The sequence below is a fragment of the Balaenoptera musculus genome, chromosome 1 (assembly GCF_009873245.2).
Source record: "Balaenoptera musculus isolate JJ_BM4_2016_0621 chromosome 1, mBalMus1.pri.v3, whole genome shotgun sequence".
Classification (NCBI taxonomy): domain Eukaryota; kingdom Metazoa; phylum Chordata; class Mammalia; order Artiodactyla; family Balaenopteridae; genus Balaenoptera; species Balaenoptera musculus.
Window position 1 is genome coordinate 94,418,782 of NC_045785.1, and position 22,340 is coordinate 94,441,121.

General features: G+C 40.1%; 1 protein-coding gene across 2 annotated transcripts in view; it reads left to right on the plus strand.

The window, feature by feature from the left end:
• NTNG1 (netrin G1) overlaps positions 1-18,569 on the plus strand; it is a 328,355-nt gene extending 309,786 nt beyond the window's left edge. For both annotated transcript variants that reach the window (XM_036863847.1, XM_036863855.1), the window contains one exon: positions 16,776-18,569. In XM_036863847.1, coding sequence (XP_036719742.1) covers positions 16,776-17,008 — 233 coding nt within the window. In that variant the 3' untranslated portion in view covers positions 17,009-18,569. The remainder of the gene's footprint in view (positions 1-16,775) is intronic.
• The last annotated feature ends 3,771 nt before the right edge of the window (positions 18,570-22,340 follow it).

The following is a 22,340-nucleotide window of genomic DNA, read 5'->3' on the forward strand; positions in this document are numbered from 1 at the left end:
CGTTGCCCACCCCTACCTCTGTGAATCTTTTCTTTCTTTGCAGTCTGTGAATAAACTGGCCTGCTTTGTCTTGACAAAGCTGGGCCAGACATAGGCTAGCCTTTTGACTAGAGCATTTAAACATTGTAGGTTGATTTAAGAGGCATAAAAATGTATAACCAGCAACATCATTGGCACAAAGGAATTGCCTGGTTGAACAGGTTGGAGATGTATCTGAAACAGACCTTAATAGGCTAGAGTGATATTCAAAAGATCTGACTAGTTAGGGACACCTGGTGTAAAAAGCAAGCACTGCACAGAAATGAGTGACTGGGCACAGATAAAAGGTCTAATGCATTAGTGATAGGTAGCAGGAGTCCAGGGAAAGAGGGGTGAATGAGAGCATAGAACTTTAGATTAACCAGAGGCCTACATGGAACAAAACAATTAGAATGCTAGAAGATAAAACCAGATAAGACGATCCATGTGGGATCACACAGCATACCAAGCAGCACAGCCAGTGACAAGAAACGTTTTCGTTTGAATCAAGGTCTTAGCTTTGGCCTCAGGACAAGTCTGAATGTGAATTTGTGGGGTGGCCTGTTCACCCTTCTGTGCTCTTTTATGGGGAGCACATGGGAGTCATTCATCCTTCTGATTCTTGGAGTGAAATAGCCTGGATAGGAGCTAAATCCAAGAAACAGTTCAGCTTAAGATCTTGAAGGTTTTAAACTTCAAATGTGATCCATAGCTCCAAAACAAACAGAGCTGGAGACAGCCCCACTTGGCGCCCCATCTCCAGGTAGGTTTCTATGGGTATTTCTCTCCCAATCGACCCAACTCCATGATTTCCCTCCTTCCCTGTCCTCCTTGCCCCTCTTTCCCAGCTGCTCTCCTTCGCTCCATGACAAAAGGAACAGAAACAAAAGGTATTAAAAGCTAAGCTAAGGGACTTTTCTGAAGCCACTACTTGGAGTTAGTAATGAAACTCAGATTTGTTTCAGTTCTATTCTCAGGACCGATTTAACTCTTACATGATCTTAGGAATGCAGAAATCGCTAGAAGAAACATCATGAAGAATTTCCTCTTATGTACCAGAAAATAGCATAGATGCTTAGAATACAAAGATAAAAGATGGCCAAGTGCACAAAGTGAGGTCTGTTACCCTCAGGAAGTAATGTTTATAGATTGCCCACCTGCTCTGCACAAAGCACCACGTTGCTCAGTGCAGACAATGAAACGAGGCACAAGACAACAAGAGCCCTGCCCTCACATTGCTTATGCTTTAGTTGAGGAGATAAGAAATACACATGAAAAAGGAGTGTTTGTTGTAGGTTTTGAAGAGTCAAATAAAACTTAACATTTACTGAGGGACTTTATGTCACGCATTGTTGCAATTGCCTTATATGTCTTAATTAATTTATGTAATCAACATAACAGTCCTATGAGGTTATCTCCATTTTATAAGTGAAGCAAAGGTAGGTCGAGTGATTTGCATGGGCTCACCCAGCTGGTGTTTGGTGGAACCAAGATTTAAATCCAGGCCATCCAAATTATATTTACCTTTATATCTATGTCCAGATCTAGATCCAGATCATCTGCCATAAGGTTTGAAAGGCAGAACTGATGTCTGAAGGCTGGAAGAGTCAGAGAAGCCATGGGTGTTGTCCATGAGTTAGACATTCAAAAATACGTGGGGAGTTTAGGGAAGGAGAGGCCAGGAGTAGAGGCACCAACTCAGAGGCCAGGATACAGCAGTCGAGGAACAGGAAGGCATCAGGGACAGACAGTGCTTTGGAGTCAGAGTAGTTTAAGTTCTGGTCCTGCTGCTGTGCTCAATCACTGGTGGGGCTTGGATAAGATCCACAGGTTTCCTATAAAATGGAAATGGTAATAATAATAATAATAAATACCTATCCTGCCAGGTTAGTGGAAATATTCTCCAAGATGACATGTAAAAGTGTCTAGCCTCTTATTTATAATTTATTTTAATTTTGTGTGTGTATGTGTGTGTGTGTTTAAGATAGTGAATAGGTTAGCCAGGAGTAGCAAGTTCATACTGGGGAATGAAAGCAGACAGTGGGGAGATTCTGATGTCCCCACATGGTGGAGGATTCTGACTTCAGAATTATCCATTTAGCAACCATTGAAGGCTGTGAGAGAGAACTAAATCTGGCTGTAGCACTTCTGTGCAATAGAAGTGCTATAAGTAAATAAATCCCTTTGATTTAGGCGATAGAGAGTAAACACCATGGGAAAGTATTCTAGAAGAAGAAATGAAGCAATGGATACGGAATATGTGAATTTTTTAAATAAAATTCACTTGTTCATTCACTCAAAAATACTCATACTCATTGGATATTGGATACTAGGCACTCTTCAAGGCTTGCACATACAACTGGGAACAACACAGTCAAAATCTTTATCTTCACAGAGCTTATATTTTATGATAACTCCTTATTAATATAAAGATTATATATATTCAAAGATAAGAATTAGAGATGTCGAAGAAAGTGAAATGTGTTAGAACAAGATATTTTCAAAGCACATCATATGATTTATCTTTAACCAGCCCACCCAAATCTTATTCATCCCTGCTTCATCTAACCTTGCTATGCCTTAGTCTGCTTCAAAGAGAAGCGCTAACATCTTTTCACTGTTTTAAATAATGTTCACAGCCTCCCAGTTGTATCCAAACCAATTTATAATTTTTTTTTCTGCCGTTGGATCTGAAAGCTCCCACACATTGCTTGCTAGCCTCTTGACTTCCGTCTAACTAGCTCTCCTCTCTCCTGAGATACAACAGCCTTGCTCTTCTTAGGGAAAGCCTTAAAACACCCTTCTACATACTTGCAATGACTTCATTCCCTCCTTTTTAGGTCATCTACTGTATAGGTTTATTCTCACCCCTATACCATTTTCTTAACCAATTATGAAAGGATTCCTTTGAATGTTGAGAAAGGACTCTGAGTACCTCTTTCTAATGCCTCATGTTTGAAGTTTAGTTTTAGTAAAAGTTATGTTGCGTAGAATTACGTCATGTTACTCCTGAGCTAGTCTAACATCCCTGTCTTTTTTAAACACTTTCTTTAATAAGGACCTTTGTCTGTTTTCCTCTTCATTAAAGAAAACTAAATAAATTGCCGTTGTTTTTTCATGCAAGGGACTATAGGAGTGAAAGATGATATTTTTCAAATCAAAGAGCATTTAAGCACCAAAGAAGCTGAAATTATTAATGATGAAAATGAACTAAAAGACACAAGAGCATCCACTTTGTGAAGTTACATTATCTAATGAGACGTAAATACATGAAGCTATAAAAATAAACACTATTTCTGTGGCTCTTCCATTCTGTCTTTTTATTTTAGGGCTTTGAGCAGTGCCTGGCACTTAAAAAAGCACTTCATAATAATCATTGAGTTGAATGATCTCTCATGCTCACAACAGCCCTGTGAAATGGCCTCTGTTACAGATAAAGAAACAGAGGCGCAGAAATTCAGATTGGAGAGCCACGAGTGGTGATGTCAGTATTCGAACCCAGACTTCTGGACAACACCACAGTAAACAATTAAGTACTAAACTTTGCAGTTCAAATTTTGAGTGTCTCAGGAGTTGGGGAAAGACAATGTGAGTTGCAATGGTGCATTGTGACTTTATTGAAAAGGTATGCTTATGACTTGTCTATAGTTGTAACCCCTTTGTCCTTTCCTAACCCCACTAATGTATTTTAGATTACTTAAATGTCTGGTCCCCAGTGCAGTAACAAGTACATTTTTGAAAATTAGCAGTCATTTTGTTTGGATCCCGGCATCCCTAAATGACTCGTCATCATTTTGCACATTCTCTTGATTCCAGAATGTTTTTTTCCTCACCTTGAATTTATTGACACCAATTCATTTTGCCTTGACATTGGCATTAACAGGGAAATGGCTTTGTTTCATCCTGACATTATAAAATCACCTCCCAAGACTTGGTTTGACATTGTCAGGAGGTGGTTATGGTGACAGCAAGGCCACAGACGGCAAGAGTGAATTACAGTGATTCCCAGGGGAAAAAAAATCATTAAGAAATTTACTGCTGTGTGATTTCAGTAGCTATTTTTCACACTTAAATATCCCTGCTGTTTAAAAATCCTAAGAGGGCTTAGACCGTATTTAGAACACTCCTGCCATGTATATATAGGAAAAATTAAGTCTCTAAGGAGACATTTGGCTATAGCTCAACAAACAGGAACCCCAAATTATATTTTAGCTTTACAAAGTGCTCAAAGGCATTGAAATTCTGTCTCCAAAAAAAAAAAAAAAAACTCGCACATGTGAATTAATGACACAATTATCTCCTTTCAGCCACAGATACTTGAATATCTTAATGCCGAATATCAAAGGCCTGTAGTATGGCTCTTCCTCCTACTCAGAATGTGAACTGTTTTACAGATCTGTCTTCAGCATTGAATGGGGCTGTGTGGATTGTCTTTTACAATTCTTAAAGAACACCAAGTCCTTTTTCTTGCATTCTTCTAAGTGCCATGATGATCTCTCACCTCCACCCCAGTGCCACAAAGAACAGCTCCAGCTGCACTTTCCTTTAGCCTGTTTTCCAAATTTAACTAGTCACGTTCCAATTAAAAGAAACATGTCACTAAGTTCCTTCAGGGCCACGTTTCTTTACCTTCATATTACCCACAATGCCAAGATTATGAGAGGTAATACGTTGTGACTAATGAAACATGAAGGGAATGCTTCTGATCTTTTAACTCATCTGCCTACCCTTGCTTCTTCCCCTCCCTCCATCCCTTCCCAAAGCATATATTGTATCATTAAAGGAAGAAACCCCAAACAAATCACCATTCTCTTCTAGCTAATATTCTTCATTATGGAATCACTTATGAGAAGCCCTGACAAATCATGACATACAAGCTGAGCTGCAATGTCAAAGCTGACCAGCGATTTTTCGGTGTGCCCCTAGATAGCTTCCTCCCATTCCCCGCCAAATATCTATCCCTTCCCTTAACTCCAGAGCATGAGTTAACCCCAGCTTAACTCTGCCTCTCATGCTCAGCAGAAGCCTTACCTCCCACTCCACGGAAACTGAAAGGAGGCCACCAAGGAAAAGTTCCTTCTACTTCCTGCTCTCCAACCTATGAGCTGTATATCCACTTGTATTGATATCAGTCTACTAGTAATAGATTTGTATCCACCACTCAGAAGGAGGCAGAGAACAAAGGATGAATTTTATTTACTTGCTTAATAAATATTTATCGGGCATCTATTTGTGCCAGGGACAGGGCTGAATATTCATGATACAGCCACAATGAACAGGTCACAGATATAGTGCAGACATGTACAAGTGTAGCAGGTACGAGTCTCCCACAGACTCAAGTAGTATGAAATACGCTTTCTTTAGGTTAAATCTGACTATGAGCCCCTCTACTGGAAAGGTGGTGGGAAATTCAATTACAGTCCTCACTATGGCTTGATCTTCAAATATAAAAATGTCCCCTCATTTTGCATCAGTTTGCACTAGTTCACAATGAGATGGCCCTTGGGCTACAGATCGCTTTAGCTCAGGAGACCCTACTGGTTCCATTCACACCTGAGGCTGTGCAGTGTTCTGCAAGGCAAGGAATCCTTGTGTCTAAGTTTCTCTTATGAGTATAGGATTGTGTATGAGTATAGGATTGTGTATGAGTGTAGAATTGTGTATGAGTATCGGATTGTGTATGAGTATAGGATTGTGTATGAGTATAGGATTGTGTATGAGTGTAGAATTGTGTATGAGTATCGGATTGTGTATGAGTATAGGATTGTGTATGAGTATAGGATTGTGTATGAGTATAGGATTATGCCTTTCCTGAGATAGTTTTTGTAGACATTTAAGATAATTGGTAGTTTGACTAGAAATATATATTAATAACAAATACTGAAATGTGGCAAAATGTGGTCACATGATTCATTTATTGAAATTACCTTTATCATCTCAGTAAAAGATACTTTTATTTTCTCAAGTAAAATTCTTTTTATTAACATTTTTAATATTTTCAAAGGACTATACATTTATTCCAGGCAATTTGGAAAGAGTAAAAAGTATAAAGATGAAAATTTAAGTTACTGAAATCACTTGCACGCCTACCAGCCAGAGATGAACACTGGTCACATTTCGTTAGAATCTGTCCCAGTACTTTCTCTAAAGTTTATGTTACAAAAGGTACATGGCGAGGTATATGTTGTACTTATGGGGATCACACTAGATAAATATTTGTACTGCTTTCTCTTCTGACATAATGGCGTGTACTTTGAAATGATGGTTTATACCCTGATGTATGTTACCATCGTGTGTGACTACGCCTCCCAATGAACGCCGTCTTTCGCCTTGGGCAAAAGAGTAGAGGTTGCACCTTTTTATTAAACTAGACAAGTGCATTTTCTGATACCAGATGAGAAACTCTGTGATTTCTCAGCACCGTTTTTATGAGCACCTTGCCTGCGTCTGTGTCTGAAGGTGTTGACCTAAATAGGATTTCAATACATCATTAAAGATCGCTTTAGGAAAGGTGCCCAGCCTTTGGCTTGTGGGATTCTCAACGAATTAATTATTTCTCAACATCAGCAAAGGTTTTTTTTCAGTTTGCAACAGCTAAAAATTGGGGGGTGTTTGGGCAGTGCCTCTAGCTCCTGCATTCGAGTCACCTGTTATCTCATTCACGCTAGCTGGGTTACCGCATACTGCAGGCATAGGCTCCTTCAAATGAACATGGCTTTCTTATGATGTTTTGAGTCGCATTTCCTTTGATTGGACAAGAGCAAGTGTCACTCCCATAATCAGTGCTTTGATATTAGATGAATAAGAATAGAATGGCTGCTCTCTAATGTCAGAACCTGCTGTACTAGATTACCCAGACATGTCTGACCACCTGCTGACAGCTCCACATTGTTCCCTGCAGCCCCTTTAGCTCTGCTCCTTGGCCTCATTACACTGAAACAAAGTAGGCTGGATGGTGTCACACGGGGATCATGCCACCAGCATCACTGTCCCATGATGGATACAGGCACAGACAGGAGTGTAGGTTGAGAGCAGGAAAGCAAGGATGTTTTCACTTGATGGCTCCCAGGTTTCAGTGTAGATAGATACTCTATCCCCTGCTTTACCATTGCAGAAGCTAAAGGTTGGCCAAGGGGCAGTACACCCCTGGTATTCTGAAAACACACCTTATGTACTCTGATTGGTACAGGAGAATGCTCATTGAATGCAAGTATACAAGTCACCTTTGAGAAAACAGGCACTGCTGGTCCAATCTGACCTTGCAAGTACACAGCAATTGAATTCAAATATTCAATAACTGCCTGTTTGACCCCATGCTGTCTCAAGATTCATATCTACAGAGGACATATACAGATGATGTCTTTGAGCGAGGAAATTTACTTCCTTTTCGCTTCAAGTACCTTGCATTAGATACGTAGTGATTAATTCATTATTCTGGCAGATATAAAAATAAGCACCCTGCTCTTCCACTCTGAGCTTCTAGCATTAGGAGAGATTGGGAAGGCATTGAACATTAACAAAGTATACCTAAGTTGTGTTTTATATTTTTTAAAGCACCACCACATAATTCTTCTTGAAGCTCCCAACAACTGTGAGGTCGGTGTATAGGACAAGTGTTATTATCCTCGCTTTAGAAGTGAGGAAAGAGAGGCACAAAGAGGTTAAACGATTTCCCCAAGTTCACCCAGCCCATTAACCACAGAGACCAGACTTGAATCACAAGTTCTTCACCTAATTCTCTTCATACCACCTCATGCTTTTCGTGAGGAGAAAAACTATCTCTGTTCAGTGGGGCACCAGCAGGCAAAACCGGTCAAGCCAAGCAGCCACCTAAGTCATCACCAGGACTATAATATTGGAGAAGTCCAACTGTTATCATGTATTTGATGAAAAAGAGGAAGAATTCCTCACTCTTTGCCTTTTAAGGTGATAGGCTTTCCATGAGAAATATTCATGCAAATCACAGAGCTCGAGAGAACTTTAGAAACACCTACTTCAAACTCTTTCTCTAACTTTATAGCTGTCACTAGAATGTGAGCTCTGCAGAAGCAGCTGCATGGTCCGTCTGGCTCACACTGTGGGCCCAGCATCTAGAGCAGTACCTGATTGGATGATGGATAGATGGATGGATGGATGGATGAATGGATGGATGTCACTAAGTGGTTTCGTGATATGTCCAAGGCCTTACAGCAAAATGATGACTAGTCAGAACTAGAACTCAGGTTTTATGACTCTTAATCAGTGTTTTTTACCACTAAGCCATATCCCCAATCATGGCCAGACATAATTAAGAAAAGATAGGAAAAATGTACCTAGAATTCCCCAAAAGGCCATTAGACAACAGTCTATAAAGTTTCTTCTATATACCAGGAGCTAACCTGTAGGTTCAGTTTTACCTCTCACATCTCACAACTTAGTAAAACAGCCGCCAAGGCTGAATAAATGGGTCATAATCACAGCTCTTCATCTCCCTGCCACAGACTCTCAAATGTCTAAATCAGAACTGAATGTTGCACACATGCCTTTGTTATTAGCCTGTTTGGTGGAGGTTATTTGCTCTTTGACGTTTCTTTGAAAAGGACGGGAACATTTGGAACATCTTTCCCTCAGCAATCCTAGGCTCGTTTCAGGTGGTGAAGGTAGAGGTCACTTTATTAATACAGCCATCAAGGAAGGCTGTCATGGTAACCCATTGCCTCAATTCCTTGAAGTGCAGGAGACAAAGCCAAAGAGAGAAACTTTCAAGTCTATAAATACAGACCCAGCATTGCTCAAGCCTAGCAGCTCACTGACAGGGCAAACCTAAATGTATAGCTTTGAACAAGACCCAAACAGAAGAAAGAAACCTTCCCTGTGGTAATGTAATGGGTCATCATGACGATAACGGGAATAAGTGACCCTTCAGGTCATAAAAGAAAAGAAGAATAGAACAAGTAGCTATACTAAGTCCTGGCTGCTGCCCTCTTTGCACATTTGGGTTCCCTCTCTAGGTCTGCTTTTCCATAACTTCCAGAAAGGACTAATAGAGGGAAAAGGAATCAAGGTCTTATAATTCACATTTTGACAATAGTTTGCAGTTTAGGAAGAGGAAAAACTGAATGACAATCAAGAAACTTACAAAAAACAAGTTGAAGGAGCAAATGATTTAGCCACATCCCTGTGACTCTCATTATCGAAGCTAGAAGAAAAATAAAAATAAAAAGAAGTGAAAGAAGGAGGAAGAAATGCTACTTGTCCCTATTCTTTCACTGTGAAAATTCCTAGTGTTTTTATAAACTTGTAGCAACTGTGGGAGCTTATTTATCTACTATGGTGGCTTGCTTACTGAAGCTATGATCAGAGCTATTAGAACACCTTGCTGACTTCAGCCTTTCCATCAGGGTTCCACACTTCATCTTTTTGCAACATAACTCTGTTTGGGTCTAACATTGATACTATAACCTTATCTATCAAGGGCTACAGATTATCTTGGTTTGAAAGCATTCCTAATATTGAAACATCACAGGATTATAGGATATATGGTGTGATATTGGGCACACCATAATGAATTTATTTCTATCAACAGTAAAATGATCCTTTAGAATATAGTCAAGCTATTACCAAAGTAGTATTAGCTTTTTCTGTATCTAAGGATTATATTTTATTATAATAAAAAGAATTGTGTCTAGCAAATAACAATTTGTATCCAATACTAGATCAAGTTTTGTGTAAGAGATTTAAAAATGAACCTTCACCATTTATTGAGATAGCACATTGTTAATTTGTCAATAGCAATGTAGAAAGAATCGGGACATGCTTAATGTAAATACTTAACAAAATAAGGTCAGCGTTTTCAGTTTGAGGCAAATCCACACTGAAGGGCACCAAATAAAGAAGTGATAACTGCAAAGTGCTTATTGGGTAGAAATCCCTAGTTGGATTTTTTTTTTTTTTTTTTTTTTTTTTTTTTTTATGGCTGTGTTGGGTCTTCGTTTCTGTGCGAGGGCTTTCTCCAGTTGCGGCAAGCGGGGGCCACTCTTCATCGCGGTGCGCGGGCCTCTCACTATCACGGCCTCTCTTGTTGAGGAGCACAGGCTCCAGACGCGCAGGCTCAGTAATTGTGGCTCACGGGCCTAGTCGCTCCGCGGCATGTGGGATCCTCCCAGACCAGGGCTCGAACCTGTGTCCCCTGCATTGGCAGGCAGATTCTTAACCACTGCACCACCAGGGAAGCCCCCTAGTTGGATTTTTAATCTGCAATGATATGCAAGATGAAATGGAGATAATGTCAGGATTTTGTAAATGCGTGTTTATCCTCATGCCAGTTCTATCAACTGGTGGTAAATGCCTGAAACTGATACCAAGTCCAAGCTCGTACTGCTTGCTACACAACAGGCCAATAAATCGGGAGAAGAGCTGTTGGGGCAAGGAATAGCAACTTTATTCAGAAAGCCAGCAAACTGAAAAGATGGTGGGCTCATGCCCCAAAGAACCATCTTGCCTGTGTCAGAATTCCGGCTTCTTTTATTCTAAAAGGGGAGGGAGTAAAGTCAAATATTTCCTGGTTCTGGTCAGCCTCTGGAATGGATGTGTTAGTTTCTTCCTCCCTGCAGTCATTCACAGGTGGCCCTGGTCAGGATGTTTCCTGTGAGCTAAACAAAGGTATTTTAGCTTAACGCTCATTACCTGGGAGGCAGGGTTCCCAGAGATGGGCCATTATGTATAACTTCAGCTAATAGGCTACATCCCTTTTGTGATTAGCTTGTAATAGAATACAAAATGTTCTTATTACAAAACCTTGTGTTGAAAGGAATTCTGAAGTTTAGTGCAAGAGAATGCCTTGATTAAGTAGCTATGTTTTCTACATAGAGGAAGAGGAAATCAGAGCATATGCAACATATTTGCCGTTCCCAAGCTAGACCTTGATATTTTTGGTACTTTATGTATGAGCTGATTTGCATTTGGAGCTCTGCCAGAATGTGTTGGAACTCTAGAAGATGTGAAATTTAATGTTATCAACAAAGCCCTCCACCCAGTGTGGTATGAAAACAGATCAGTTGGTCAATACAAATGAAAGTCTACTGAGGATCTACAGAGGAGTTACTTATGTTATCTTGGGGAGCATAGAATGCATTTCACACTGTGCAGCACATTCACTGCACTTCTCCTGACTGTTCTCTTCTATGTGAAGAGCAGTAATCTGTAAATTGGGAGACCTGGATGCTAGATCTAGAGCTACCCTTGTTTTCGGTTTCCTCGTCTAGGACTTGTCTAGATAGTTTTTGAAGTTTCCTCAAGCTTTGATTTTACTATTTCTATCAGAGCAAGGTAGGATGAATTACATGACAAGGGTGACTCTGGTTCCTCTTTAATTGTGAGCAATACTAAATGGTCTGTCTTAGACCATTTAGATCCCAGTCTTCTGATTTAACTCCCCCAGGAAGACAATCTGCTCTTATATTTCAGCTTTGAGTACTACATTCGTCTGAATTCCTATGGTTCTGCACCTGAAAACTCACTCTCTCTGATCTAAAGTCACCAAGGCATCGTCATTCTCCTTTCCCCAATATACATAAAGACAACTGCCCGTCTTCTTTGCTGTGGCTGACACCCTGATCCAGACCTTCAACCTTTTATCACCAACATTAATTGAGGAGTAATTCTTTGTTTGGCGGGGGAGGAGGCTGCCCTGTTTATTGCAGGATATTCAGTAGCATCTCTACCCACTAGATGCCAGTAGCATGCCCTCCCCCGAGGTGTGACAACCAAACACATCTCCAGACATTGTCAAATGTCCCCTGGAAGACAAAAATCATCCACTGTTGAAAACTACTACTTTAGACTGACAACCAAAGACCTGTATTAAATGTGAATTCCTCAAATTCCTCCAATCCTTTCTCTATTCTAAAATCCCTTCTGCCAGATTCTATCAAGAGCATGCAATGCTTATTTTGCATATTTCCTTTATCCAGCTCAAAGTGCCCTTCCTCTCATACTCTTCCCGTCTATTTATTCCTAGATACAGCGAACCACAGCAGGAAGACTTCTATGATTAATTTTATAACCTCATTTCATCACTGCATTTTGTTGAGATCTTTTTTTCTCAGCATCATTACTGGTCTTTCTTTCTCTGCCTATGGCTTAAATGCTGATATTCTTCAGGGTTCTGGCTGCAGTCTTCATTTTGACTTAATCTGTATTCTAGTAGGATGAGGTCTTCTATTCCTTTCTCTTCACTTTTTGTAACAATGACCACCATCGCCCCTGCTCCAAATCTGCATCTCCAAGATGAACTACCTCCTGAACTGTTAACTAGTTTTTCCAACTAATAACAAGACCCCTGCAGAAGAGCCTACAGATCCTTCCAAGTCAATAGGTCCAAAAAAAAGTTTATTTTCTTCCCTGACCAAACATTTCCTCCAATCTTCTTTTCTTAATAAATTGCATTATGATGCATCCAAATGCCAAAAACAAGAACCTCAGACTCTCTCTTACCTGTTTCAAATAACCTGTCTCCAAATCTGTTCCTTCTTCCTTCTCCCCATTGCTCTAACCCAGACCAAGCCCATTCTATTGAAGTATCTGGTCACCTTGCCTCCAGCCTGTCCTTTCTCAGGTCTAGCCTCACCTTTTCTCCCCCTTTAAATCACCACCCTGCCCATAGGTCTTTGACAGCTTCCCACTGCCTATTATCTAAACTCTGTAGAATGTTACATAGAACCTTCAGATCCAGGCCATGCCATTCCTTCCTCATTCACCATTCACCAACATTTTCCATGTGTCTCTCAGGCTCCAGTCAGAAAACTGAACCCACACTATGTGTTTCAACAGAGAGAGAGAATTTACTAAGGGGAATGGTTAAACAGGTGCCTTAGAATTTAAACATGAGAAGAGGACACTGAAATAACACAGAGATAGTAACTGTGTAAGTAGGGAGCAGTTATCCCTCTTGGGCTGAGGAATTACAGGAAAGAGGATGGGGTTATTAGAAACTAACAGTTTGCATATGGACACCAAGGGGGGAAAGCAGTGGGGGGGGGCGCGGGGGGAGTGGGATGAATTGGGAGATTGGGATTGACATATATACACTAAAATGTATAAAATACATAACTAATAAGGACCTGCTGTATAAAAATAAATAAAATTTAAAAAAGAAAAACAAAACAAACAACAACAACAACGAAAGACCTCATGGATAATCCTCTCACTTCTCTCTGTAATTGATTTATCAATAAATAACCACTGATTAATGATTAAAAAAAAAAAGAAACTAACAGTTTGGAGGAGAGACCCCCCAGATGTGGGACCCGTACCTCTTAGGAGGGGTAAGTCCTGGCTGCTGCTATTACCTCTGAAATGCTGGGCAGGGGCCCCTTGGAGCTGGGGCTCAAACCTCTAGAGAAGGAATGCTGCCAGGTTGGTGCAGAAACCTCTAAGGGTGAGATTGAAACTGGTTCTGAAAAGGCTGAGCCCCAGAGCCAACTGCTGCTTTTGGGATGTAGGGCCATTGCTGGGGCAATACTCTTAGGAAGAGCCATGAATCAGGAAAAGGGGAATCTCTGCTTCCTTCCTCCTACCTCCTCTGTTCCCTCTAGTGTGCCCTGTTGGCAGAAACCAGGAGACAGCTTGCAGGGTTTCAGCCTCAACAACAGAAGGAAAGGTGGATTTAGAGTTGAGAGACAAATGGTTAATAACCAGCACAATGTATTTTCACGTCTTCTTGCCTTTACGGATATAGTTTCCCCACCCATAATGTTCTTTCTACCAATATCTGCCTGATGCATGTCATTGTTCAAATACAATCTCCTTTCTATAGTCTTCTCTAATCTTCCCCCAAATAATTATTTACACCAGCATCTTAGTTCCCCTATCAGTTGGCAAATACTTCCTTTATAGTTTCTTTTTTTAATATTGTATCATAATTACTTCTGTGTATGTTCATTTGTTTGTTTTCTGCAAAACTGTGAGCTCCTTTAGGGCAGGCAGAGTTACAGCCATACAGTCTAGCAGGGCACCTGGCACACAGCAGATGTTGATTGAGCTGGATGGAAATGATAAAAGCATTTTAATGAAATTAATATTAGATTATTTCTTGTATATATTTTATCTTCCCAACCAGATGTGAACCTTATAAGAGCAGAGATCATGCTTTCTATTTCTTTTATTTTTTTCATGGTGGTCAGTACAAGGTTTCATATGCTGAAGAAGAGCTCAATGATATTTGTTAACCACCTAGTTTATTCATTAAGCACCACAAATTTGATTCAAAATGACATGAAGATGGAGCATAAGTTTATGAATAGCAGGTAAGATTTGTAGTTAGGTTTAGATGTACTTCTAGCACATGATTCCAACAGAGAGATCTGTGCATATGGTAAAGTTCTGTATTTGTTGAATAGCACAATCAAGAGACCAAATGTAATGTGTCTTAAAGTGAATTCTAAAGTAATTAAATATATTCCAGGTTTCATTTTTTCTGCTTATCTCTTACAGAAAACATATTGCCCCAACTGATGTGATTATTAATCCTGGGTTACATCTGGTCCTTGAATATTTATTAAATTTCTCACAGTCATCAACATCAAGTAGTAGATTACTTAAATGTAGGAAAGTTATTGAATTTTAACTTAATCACAAGCTTCTTGAAAAAAAGAAACCTCTGTTCAACAACTGATTTACATTCAGGTCCAAGAAGAAGAAAAATAGCTTTTTTTTTTTCTTAAGGGGAGTGATATTTAATTAACTATCGATTCCTTCTCAATTATTCAAGGCAAGCAATTATCGATATTGATGGAAACAATATTTCCCTATGTGTAGTGCCCAAATGAAAGGAAATATCCCATTCAGTGATCTGCTGCCTGGAACAAGAAATGCTGAGAATCTTTAACTTTAAATGGAAACAGTTATTTGGATCTGTTTATTCCATGTTGCCCCAATTAAACAGATATTTCCTAAAGTGTAAGCAAAACAAAATCCTGAAAACCTATGTATGCTTTCCAAATTAACAACCACCAAAAAAAGAGACTTTTTGTCAGTTTTGGCCGTGAATTTAACCACTCTACCCTTGTACACTTAGCCTCAAAGCTACAGATCTTGACATTTTAAACCATGACTCATAAAATACTATAATTTGGGTCTAATATTCATGGTTTCTAAGCCACCCAATGAGAGGTAGCTTACATAATCATTAGAACCCCTGGAACACTACCTTGTATATCAATATTTTGAGCCTGAAGGATTTATAGGCCTTAATAGTCACTTCTAACATTTACAGATAGCAAATGTGGGTACATTTGAAAATTATGCCAATCCATTATGCAACTATATTAGAGGTCGCCAAGGAATTGTTGTGGAAGGTGGGAAAATAGGGCCCTGTTTAGGGCACTTTGTTATTAACTCTGTGAGCATCCACCACCATCTTTTTTCAGCTAATTTGCACACAGAGCATTAGCATGTTTGCGTTTAAGAAGCTTCTTTTGAAGGTGACATACTATTGAACATAATTAATGGACAAGGCAATATTCTCTATTGAATTATTACTTGGGAGATGAGGGTTTTTTAAATACTTTACACTTGATAGTAATAGTAAGTGTGTGTGTGTGTGTGTGTGTGTGTGTGTGTGTGTGTGTGTTTAATTCATGTGGTATCCCTGGGGAAATTTGACTATGACATTTTTAAAAAATGAAGAATGTTATAATTTATAAGAAGCTACTTTTTCTGCTCTGCGCCCTGCCCCCCCCCCCCTTCCAGAGTGGTTCTATATATTAAGCGCTTAAGCAGCATATGTTGCTGGCAAGTGTTCTTGGCTCTTTTGCTCTTTGGTGTTGTTTTAATTTCTCTGTGTTCTATTTATCATTCTGCTAAATCAGTGAAACCTTGATTATCTAAAATAATAGGAGACATGGAATTAATGAGGATAACTAGTTTTTTGAAGGAATAAGAAATTATTAGAGATGCAAGTTACATGACAGGGACTGTGAATGAATTTTAGTATCTGGAATTGCTTGCTTGATTTATTGCAACTGATTCTATAAATTGATGGACAAAGTGAAATTTTGATAATCAGGGTTTCACCATTGCATTTATTATTATTCCTGGAAATCAAGGTAACCTTGGACTCTACTTGCTATATTTACAAGGCAATAAATATCCTAATAGGCTGTTAGGGGCAAATGGGACTGCTCTTCCTCACATTCCTCCCGTGAAAAGCTTTCTCTCTTCGGATCTGCCTGCTGCCTCCCCAGGAGCATGCTGCCTGCCCCCTGCCCCGTGCTTGCCCGTGGGCTCCTCCTCCCTTCCTGCATGCAGCCCTGGAATCACCTGCAGGGAGAATGGCCCACCCCTTAGAGGTTCTTGGTCATTTTAGCAATACTGCTTTGCATTTTAATTCCATTCATCTGGCCTCAAAGTTCTGCATTCTTGTATCAGGCATTATCCTTGAAACACCCTGGAGGTCACAACAGGTCCCGGTTCCATGAAGAGAAGATACTGCCAAACCAGGAGTATCACATTACTTTGTATTTGATAGCCTGAAATGGACAATGATAATATCCAAGATTGCAGCACAAATCTATATGAAAAGAATTAATATGATCAAAACAAAGGCAGCAAACTACATTTGTTTGGAAATTGGAGTCACGTGCTTAGTTTGCGGAGGGGAGGGGGGAGCACAAGATCGATAGAGATTTTTTTAAAGCTGAAAACATGATGTAGCAGATGAACTTAAATTGATTCTGCTTCTCCTCCCCGCCCCCCCCCCCCCCCCCCTCGTTCTGCAGCGAATGTCTGCGACAACGAGCTCCTGCACTGCCAGAACGGAGGGACGTGCCACAACAACGTGCGCTGCCTGTGCCCCGCCGCGTACACGGGCATCCTGTGCGAGAAGCTGCGCTGTGAGGAAGCGGGCAGCTGCGGCTCCGACTCGGGCCAGGGCGCGCCCCCGCGCGGCTCCCCCGCGCTACTGCTGCCGCTGGCCGCTCTGCTGGGGACAGCCGGCCCCCTGGGGATCTAGGCGGCGCATCCAGCCACCAGACGGGTCCGGCCGTGGGGAAGCAAACACAGCCCCAGCATTCGCTACTAACATAGGAAACCCACCCTCAGACACCCCCCGACTCAAACACAGTGTACAAACTAAGAAGGCCCAACTGAGCTAAGCCATATATAACAGCCGTGGACAGCACACCGGAGTCAAGACTGGTAATTTCCGACTCCAGAGGCGTTGGCAGCTGTTGATATTATCCCTGCAAATCACATTGCCCGCTGCAGAGCTTATCGCCGATTGGAAAGGCTGTGACAGACCCCCAAAAGGAAAGACAAAACAACAACAACAACAACAAATCAACCAACCTAAAAACATTTGCTACTCGCACGTGGTGTGCCCCCCGCACCACTCGGCCCCGTGTGTGAACCAACCAAACTGAAGCATCCTTTACTGGCAGTGCATTGTGGGTCTAAGGAAGTGTGTTACAAGCTGCCATATTGGCCTGCTTCAGTCCCTGAACCCCTTCCAACCTGTGCTTTGGTGAACGTTGCTCTGTAACCCTTGTTGGTTGAAAGATTTCTTTGTCTGATGTTAGTAATGCACATGTGTAACAGCCCCCTTCAAAAGCTCAAGCCAGTCGTACCCCGTATATCTTAGCAGCACTGGGTCCACCCAGTGAGAGCACACATCCACTGTCCAAGAGTGGCTGTAGGAAAAAAAGAAAGTGTATCTATCCTTTTGTATTCAAATGAAGTTATTTTTCTTGAAATACTGTAATATGTAGATTTTTTGTATTCTTGCCAATTTGTGTTACCAGACAATCTGTTAATGTATCTAATTCGAATCAGCAAAGACTGACATTTTATTTTGTCCTCTTTCCTTCTATTTTGTTTCCTTGTGCAGAGATTTCTCTGTAAGGGCAACGAACTTGCTGGCATCAAAGAATATCAGTTTACATATATAACAAGTGTAATAAGATTCCACCAAAGGACATTCTAAGTGTTTTCTTGTTGCTTTAACACTGGAAAATTTAAAGAATAAAAATTCCTGCATAAACGATTTCAGGAATTTGTATTGCGATTTCTTAAGATGAAAGGAACAGCCAGATTCACACTCACTTTACTGATTTCTATGTGGACTGAATACACTCAGCTGTTGAATTTAGTACCCAGAAAGGTGGATTGGTGTTCACTAGCTCGGACAACTTCTGCAAAATACGAGACTATTTCCACTTGGGAAAAATTATAACAGCAAAAAAAAAAAAAAAAAAAATCTAAGTGATTGCCAAGATTATGCCAAAGCCTGTTGGCAGAGTACTAAGAGATTTTTATTTTTAAGTCATGCTATTTTCACAGATTGATGTGATCATGTGATTCTAGGGATGCTGATCTATGTATCTTTCCAATTACAGTGTTTACATGGCGTATCATAAGAGGCAACCTGGGGAACCAGGAAAGTCGCAGGGAAATTGAGTGATTAGCAATCTGACTTTGAATATATTCAGACTAAGTATTTACAGAAATATCAAAATATACAGCAGCAAGTAGCCATAACTGCTGTTCCTGAGAATAAACTTTGTTTTAAGTACTGCCCAAGGTGTAATAAATTCTTGTTTCTGCCTTTTATTAGGCCAATTACTGTGCAAAACAGCAAGGCGGGGAGAGGAGGGGAGAAGCACTGCAAAGTTTCAAAGTGACTAAAACAGTGTGTATTCCATTCCCAGCACACTGTTGTCCTACAGGTTACAAATGTGGTAGAAGCAGCATCTTCTGGCATCAAAAACAATTAACAGCCCAAGCCAGAGTCTGAAGGACAGTGAAGTCCTACACGACTTGGTAGAGCAGTAGCCTATGATGGTGTTAGGTGGGAAGCCCACTTCCAGTCTGAATTCTTCACCCTCCCGCCACTCTTTGCTGCAGTTGGGGTTGGGGGAGTCTTCTGATAAATATCCTCCGTAAAAACTAGACGAAGGAACAGCGTGTCTTACTGGTTTTGTTCCCAGAAAAACAAATTCAAAGAAGGCAATAAAAGGTAAACAGGTAATGCCTGTGCTGCCTGCCATCCCACGTCTAAGTCGATTGAATGTTTGTTATTCAAACCCACAGTCTCTTTTGATGTAAGAAATAAGAAAAGATGGAAATAAATTAGAGCTCTGGCTTAGTGCCGGAGTGGCCAACCAGAAACTGGAGATTTACATTAGAAGCATAAACAGCAAATTATATTTCAGGCTCACCAAAGACTACACGTGAAAATGCCGATAACGTACAGTTTGAGGTTACTTATAATGAGGTGGATTTCTAGTATTAAAATTGGAGTTGTCTTATAGTTTATTAGCACAAACCAAAGGCAGACTGTGTTATTTCCAGCAATGATGCACTTTATCATTATCCACTCATGGCTTTGTCACCATGCTCAGGAATCAGATTGCACATTTCAATACATGGTATTCGAAAGCTAATTCTAAAATTTAGTGAAGGCCTGATCTAAATCAATTCATCTGCATTTTATCTTTATGAAGCTATAAGAATCTAAATTGATGAGAAATATCTTGCATTCAGTGTACTTAGATATAGTTTTCTGAATTTCCTGAAGTGATGTGATCTGCTTTTAATAAATTCACTTTTAGGTATATAACAAATGGAAATGAAATGTTCTTTTTAATTTGGATTCTCAAATTCTTCTAAAGGGTGTATTACTTTGGTGAAACCCCAAACCAGTAGATTTTATTCGTCTACTGTTTTCTAGCATTCTTGCAAAGCTGGTTCCATCTGCTATATTACGTCTAAGGACAGGATTGGGGTGAAAAGTGGATACTAAGTTGTTCACATATTTAAGGTCCTAATTCTTGCTTTGTCTCTACTTGGATTAGCCCTTAGGATTGGTTAATCTATCAACTTTACCACAAAGTACAAATACAACTTTTTCCATCAACACCTTTGATGAACATAAAACTTCAAAGAAATCTTTGTCCCAAGTTTCATCTATATAGAAAGTGCTGGTATTTATAGGAAAGTAATTAGACTCAATGTGGGATTGATTCATTTCTGAGCCTGTGCACAGGGTAGAGGGGGAACTTTAGTCCCAGAAAAGAGCGGCCCTTGCTTAGTGGGGCCCATTCTGACCCTCCTCCCATTTTGTCTCAGTAGCCAGGAACCTAGAATTCCCTACCCAGGTGTCCTCCACCTACTTTTAGGGTGTATACGCCTCTTCTGGGGGTCCAAACTCCTGAAGGCAGGCAGCATAATGAGTGCACATCCTTGAGTGCAAGAGGTGGCAAAGGGTGAATATGCATGGATAGATTAGTGACTTGGGCCTGGGAGTATATGCTGGGGAATTCACACGCGAGTGAGAAGAATCTCCTTGCAGTGAAACCCAGAGCTCAGGGATGGAAAAGAAGGGGCTAAGGGGTGGGAGAGAGAGTAGGGCTGCCTCAGGGCCAGGGTCCAGTACAGAACTCTGAGCAGTCTAAAAGAGTCTAAACCTATACCTGGGTTTCCGGTTGTTATGAAAGTATTTGTGTTAAAGCAGCAGAATGGAACGTAGTGTTATTTAACACTATGTTAGCTTGACGTATAACTTTTAAATATTTAGACATGTGGCCTATGGGCTTCCATTGGTACTTTTGTCCTGGCCCCTGCCTGGTGGGTCTGCCTGGAGATGAACACTGCATGAGGTGCCCTTGAGTCAAATGACTAAATGGGTCAAATCACTTACCCAGGTACAGGTTGGGAGAAGGCATACCGGTCACAGTTCAACAATTCCTATAGTAAATGCTCCACTTCACTTTTTCTCCAACCTGTGGCCTTACTGAATATAAGAACATTTGGATGGACTGGGGGCTGGGGGCAGCTGTGAGGAAACCCTGAAATCAGATCTCTTGTCCCATCATCTTCACTCTCCGCCATCAATAGTCCAGTATTATTGGGATGTAAGGACTCCATATTCTGAGATGGGATGCTCTGTGTTATACGGGAAATGGGTTGTTGCACTTCACCTGTTGTTAAATACTAAATAAAACACCTATCTAACAGTTTATCTGCTCAGAGAGTTACACAGAATACGTGGGAGCTTTGAACTACATGTTCTATATATTTGTTATGCATTGAATTCTATCTGTTTATGATCTGATGCAATTTAGAGCTTCAGCTTCTGAGCTAGAATTTCTTACCCACCATTTTGATTCCCAGTCTTTACCAATAAAGATGACAATGGTGACAGCAACTAAGCTGCATCTTAGAACGACCTGAATAACTAGGTAAAACTCTAGGATTTTTTTTTTTTTTTTTTAGAAAATCTAATAGGGCACCTTAGTGGCATACAGGAATGAAAAACACAGGTAAAGAGCAACCCTAGAATGTGGATCCAAATATGTGGTTGTGAAATTTTCTTTCTTTGCCTCAGGAAATCAGGACTAGATTCTACTCAATTTTCTTTCCAAGAAATATCAAATGTCCACTTGGCATAAATATTCTGACAGTTCTGACCATTTCCATATGGAAGAATTTTTTACTTTTAACTATGTTTTCCCTTTTTTTACACTAAAAGTAATTTTTTCCTTTAGTTACCTAAAACAGTTGCCAATAAATTCTCAGCGTAAACTGCACATAAACATAATATGGTGTCACAAAGAGTTAAGAATGCCAGTTATCATACTTTGAAGTTTCACCAACAATCTTGGGAACATGGAGAATTTTTATTCTTTACAACACCTGGTAAGGTGTGACTCACATATTATCATCTTCATTTTGCATCTGAAGAATCAAATAACTAAGAAACAGACATATCCCTTGTATAAATCATGTTATTGCGTTTAACTAGAAAAGAGAAAATAACATCTGTGAAAACTGTATATTAATATTGAAAAATGCAGTTATTTGAGATCTATTATGGCAGGAAAATTCTACCCCTAATACATTTTTAGAGTAGGTCCTGGAATATGTCTACCAAGAAGGCTTAAATGATTTTAGGGCGTGTTGTTTAGATTAATACAGTTGAGCATTTAACTATTGCTGGAATCCCCTCTCTGCCTTTTCCCATCACCCAAGAGCTCTTTTTAATTGACGATTGAATTAAAATGGCGTAGTAACATTTAAAATTATGTGATGTTTTTATTAACCTGAAATGATAGCTGGTAAAATGGGCCATTATTCTGCAAGACCTAATTATGTTAACACTAAAGATTTAGCTAGGCTGGCTGGAGCAAACTGCAACGAATTGGAAGTAAAAATAGTATCATTTTCTTAACCTAGTCTCGTTTTTTCAGAGGTGTCGCTTTTAACTATTATTTAATTAGTGAACTATGAAATCTATGGGGAAAAGAACCTGACTGGAAGAGAGAAAAAAAATAATTACTACCCCTCCT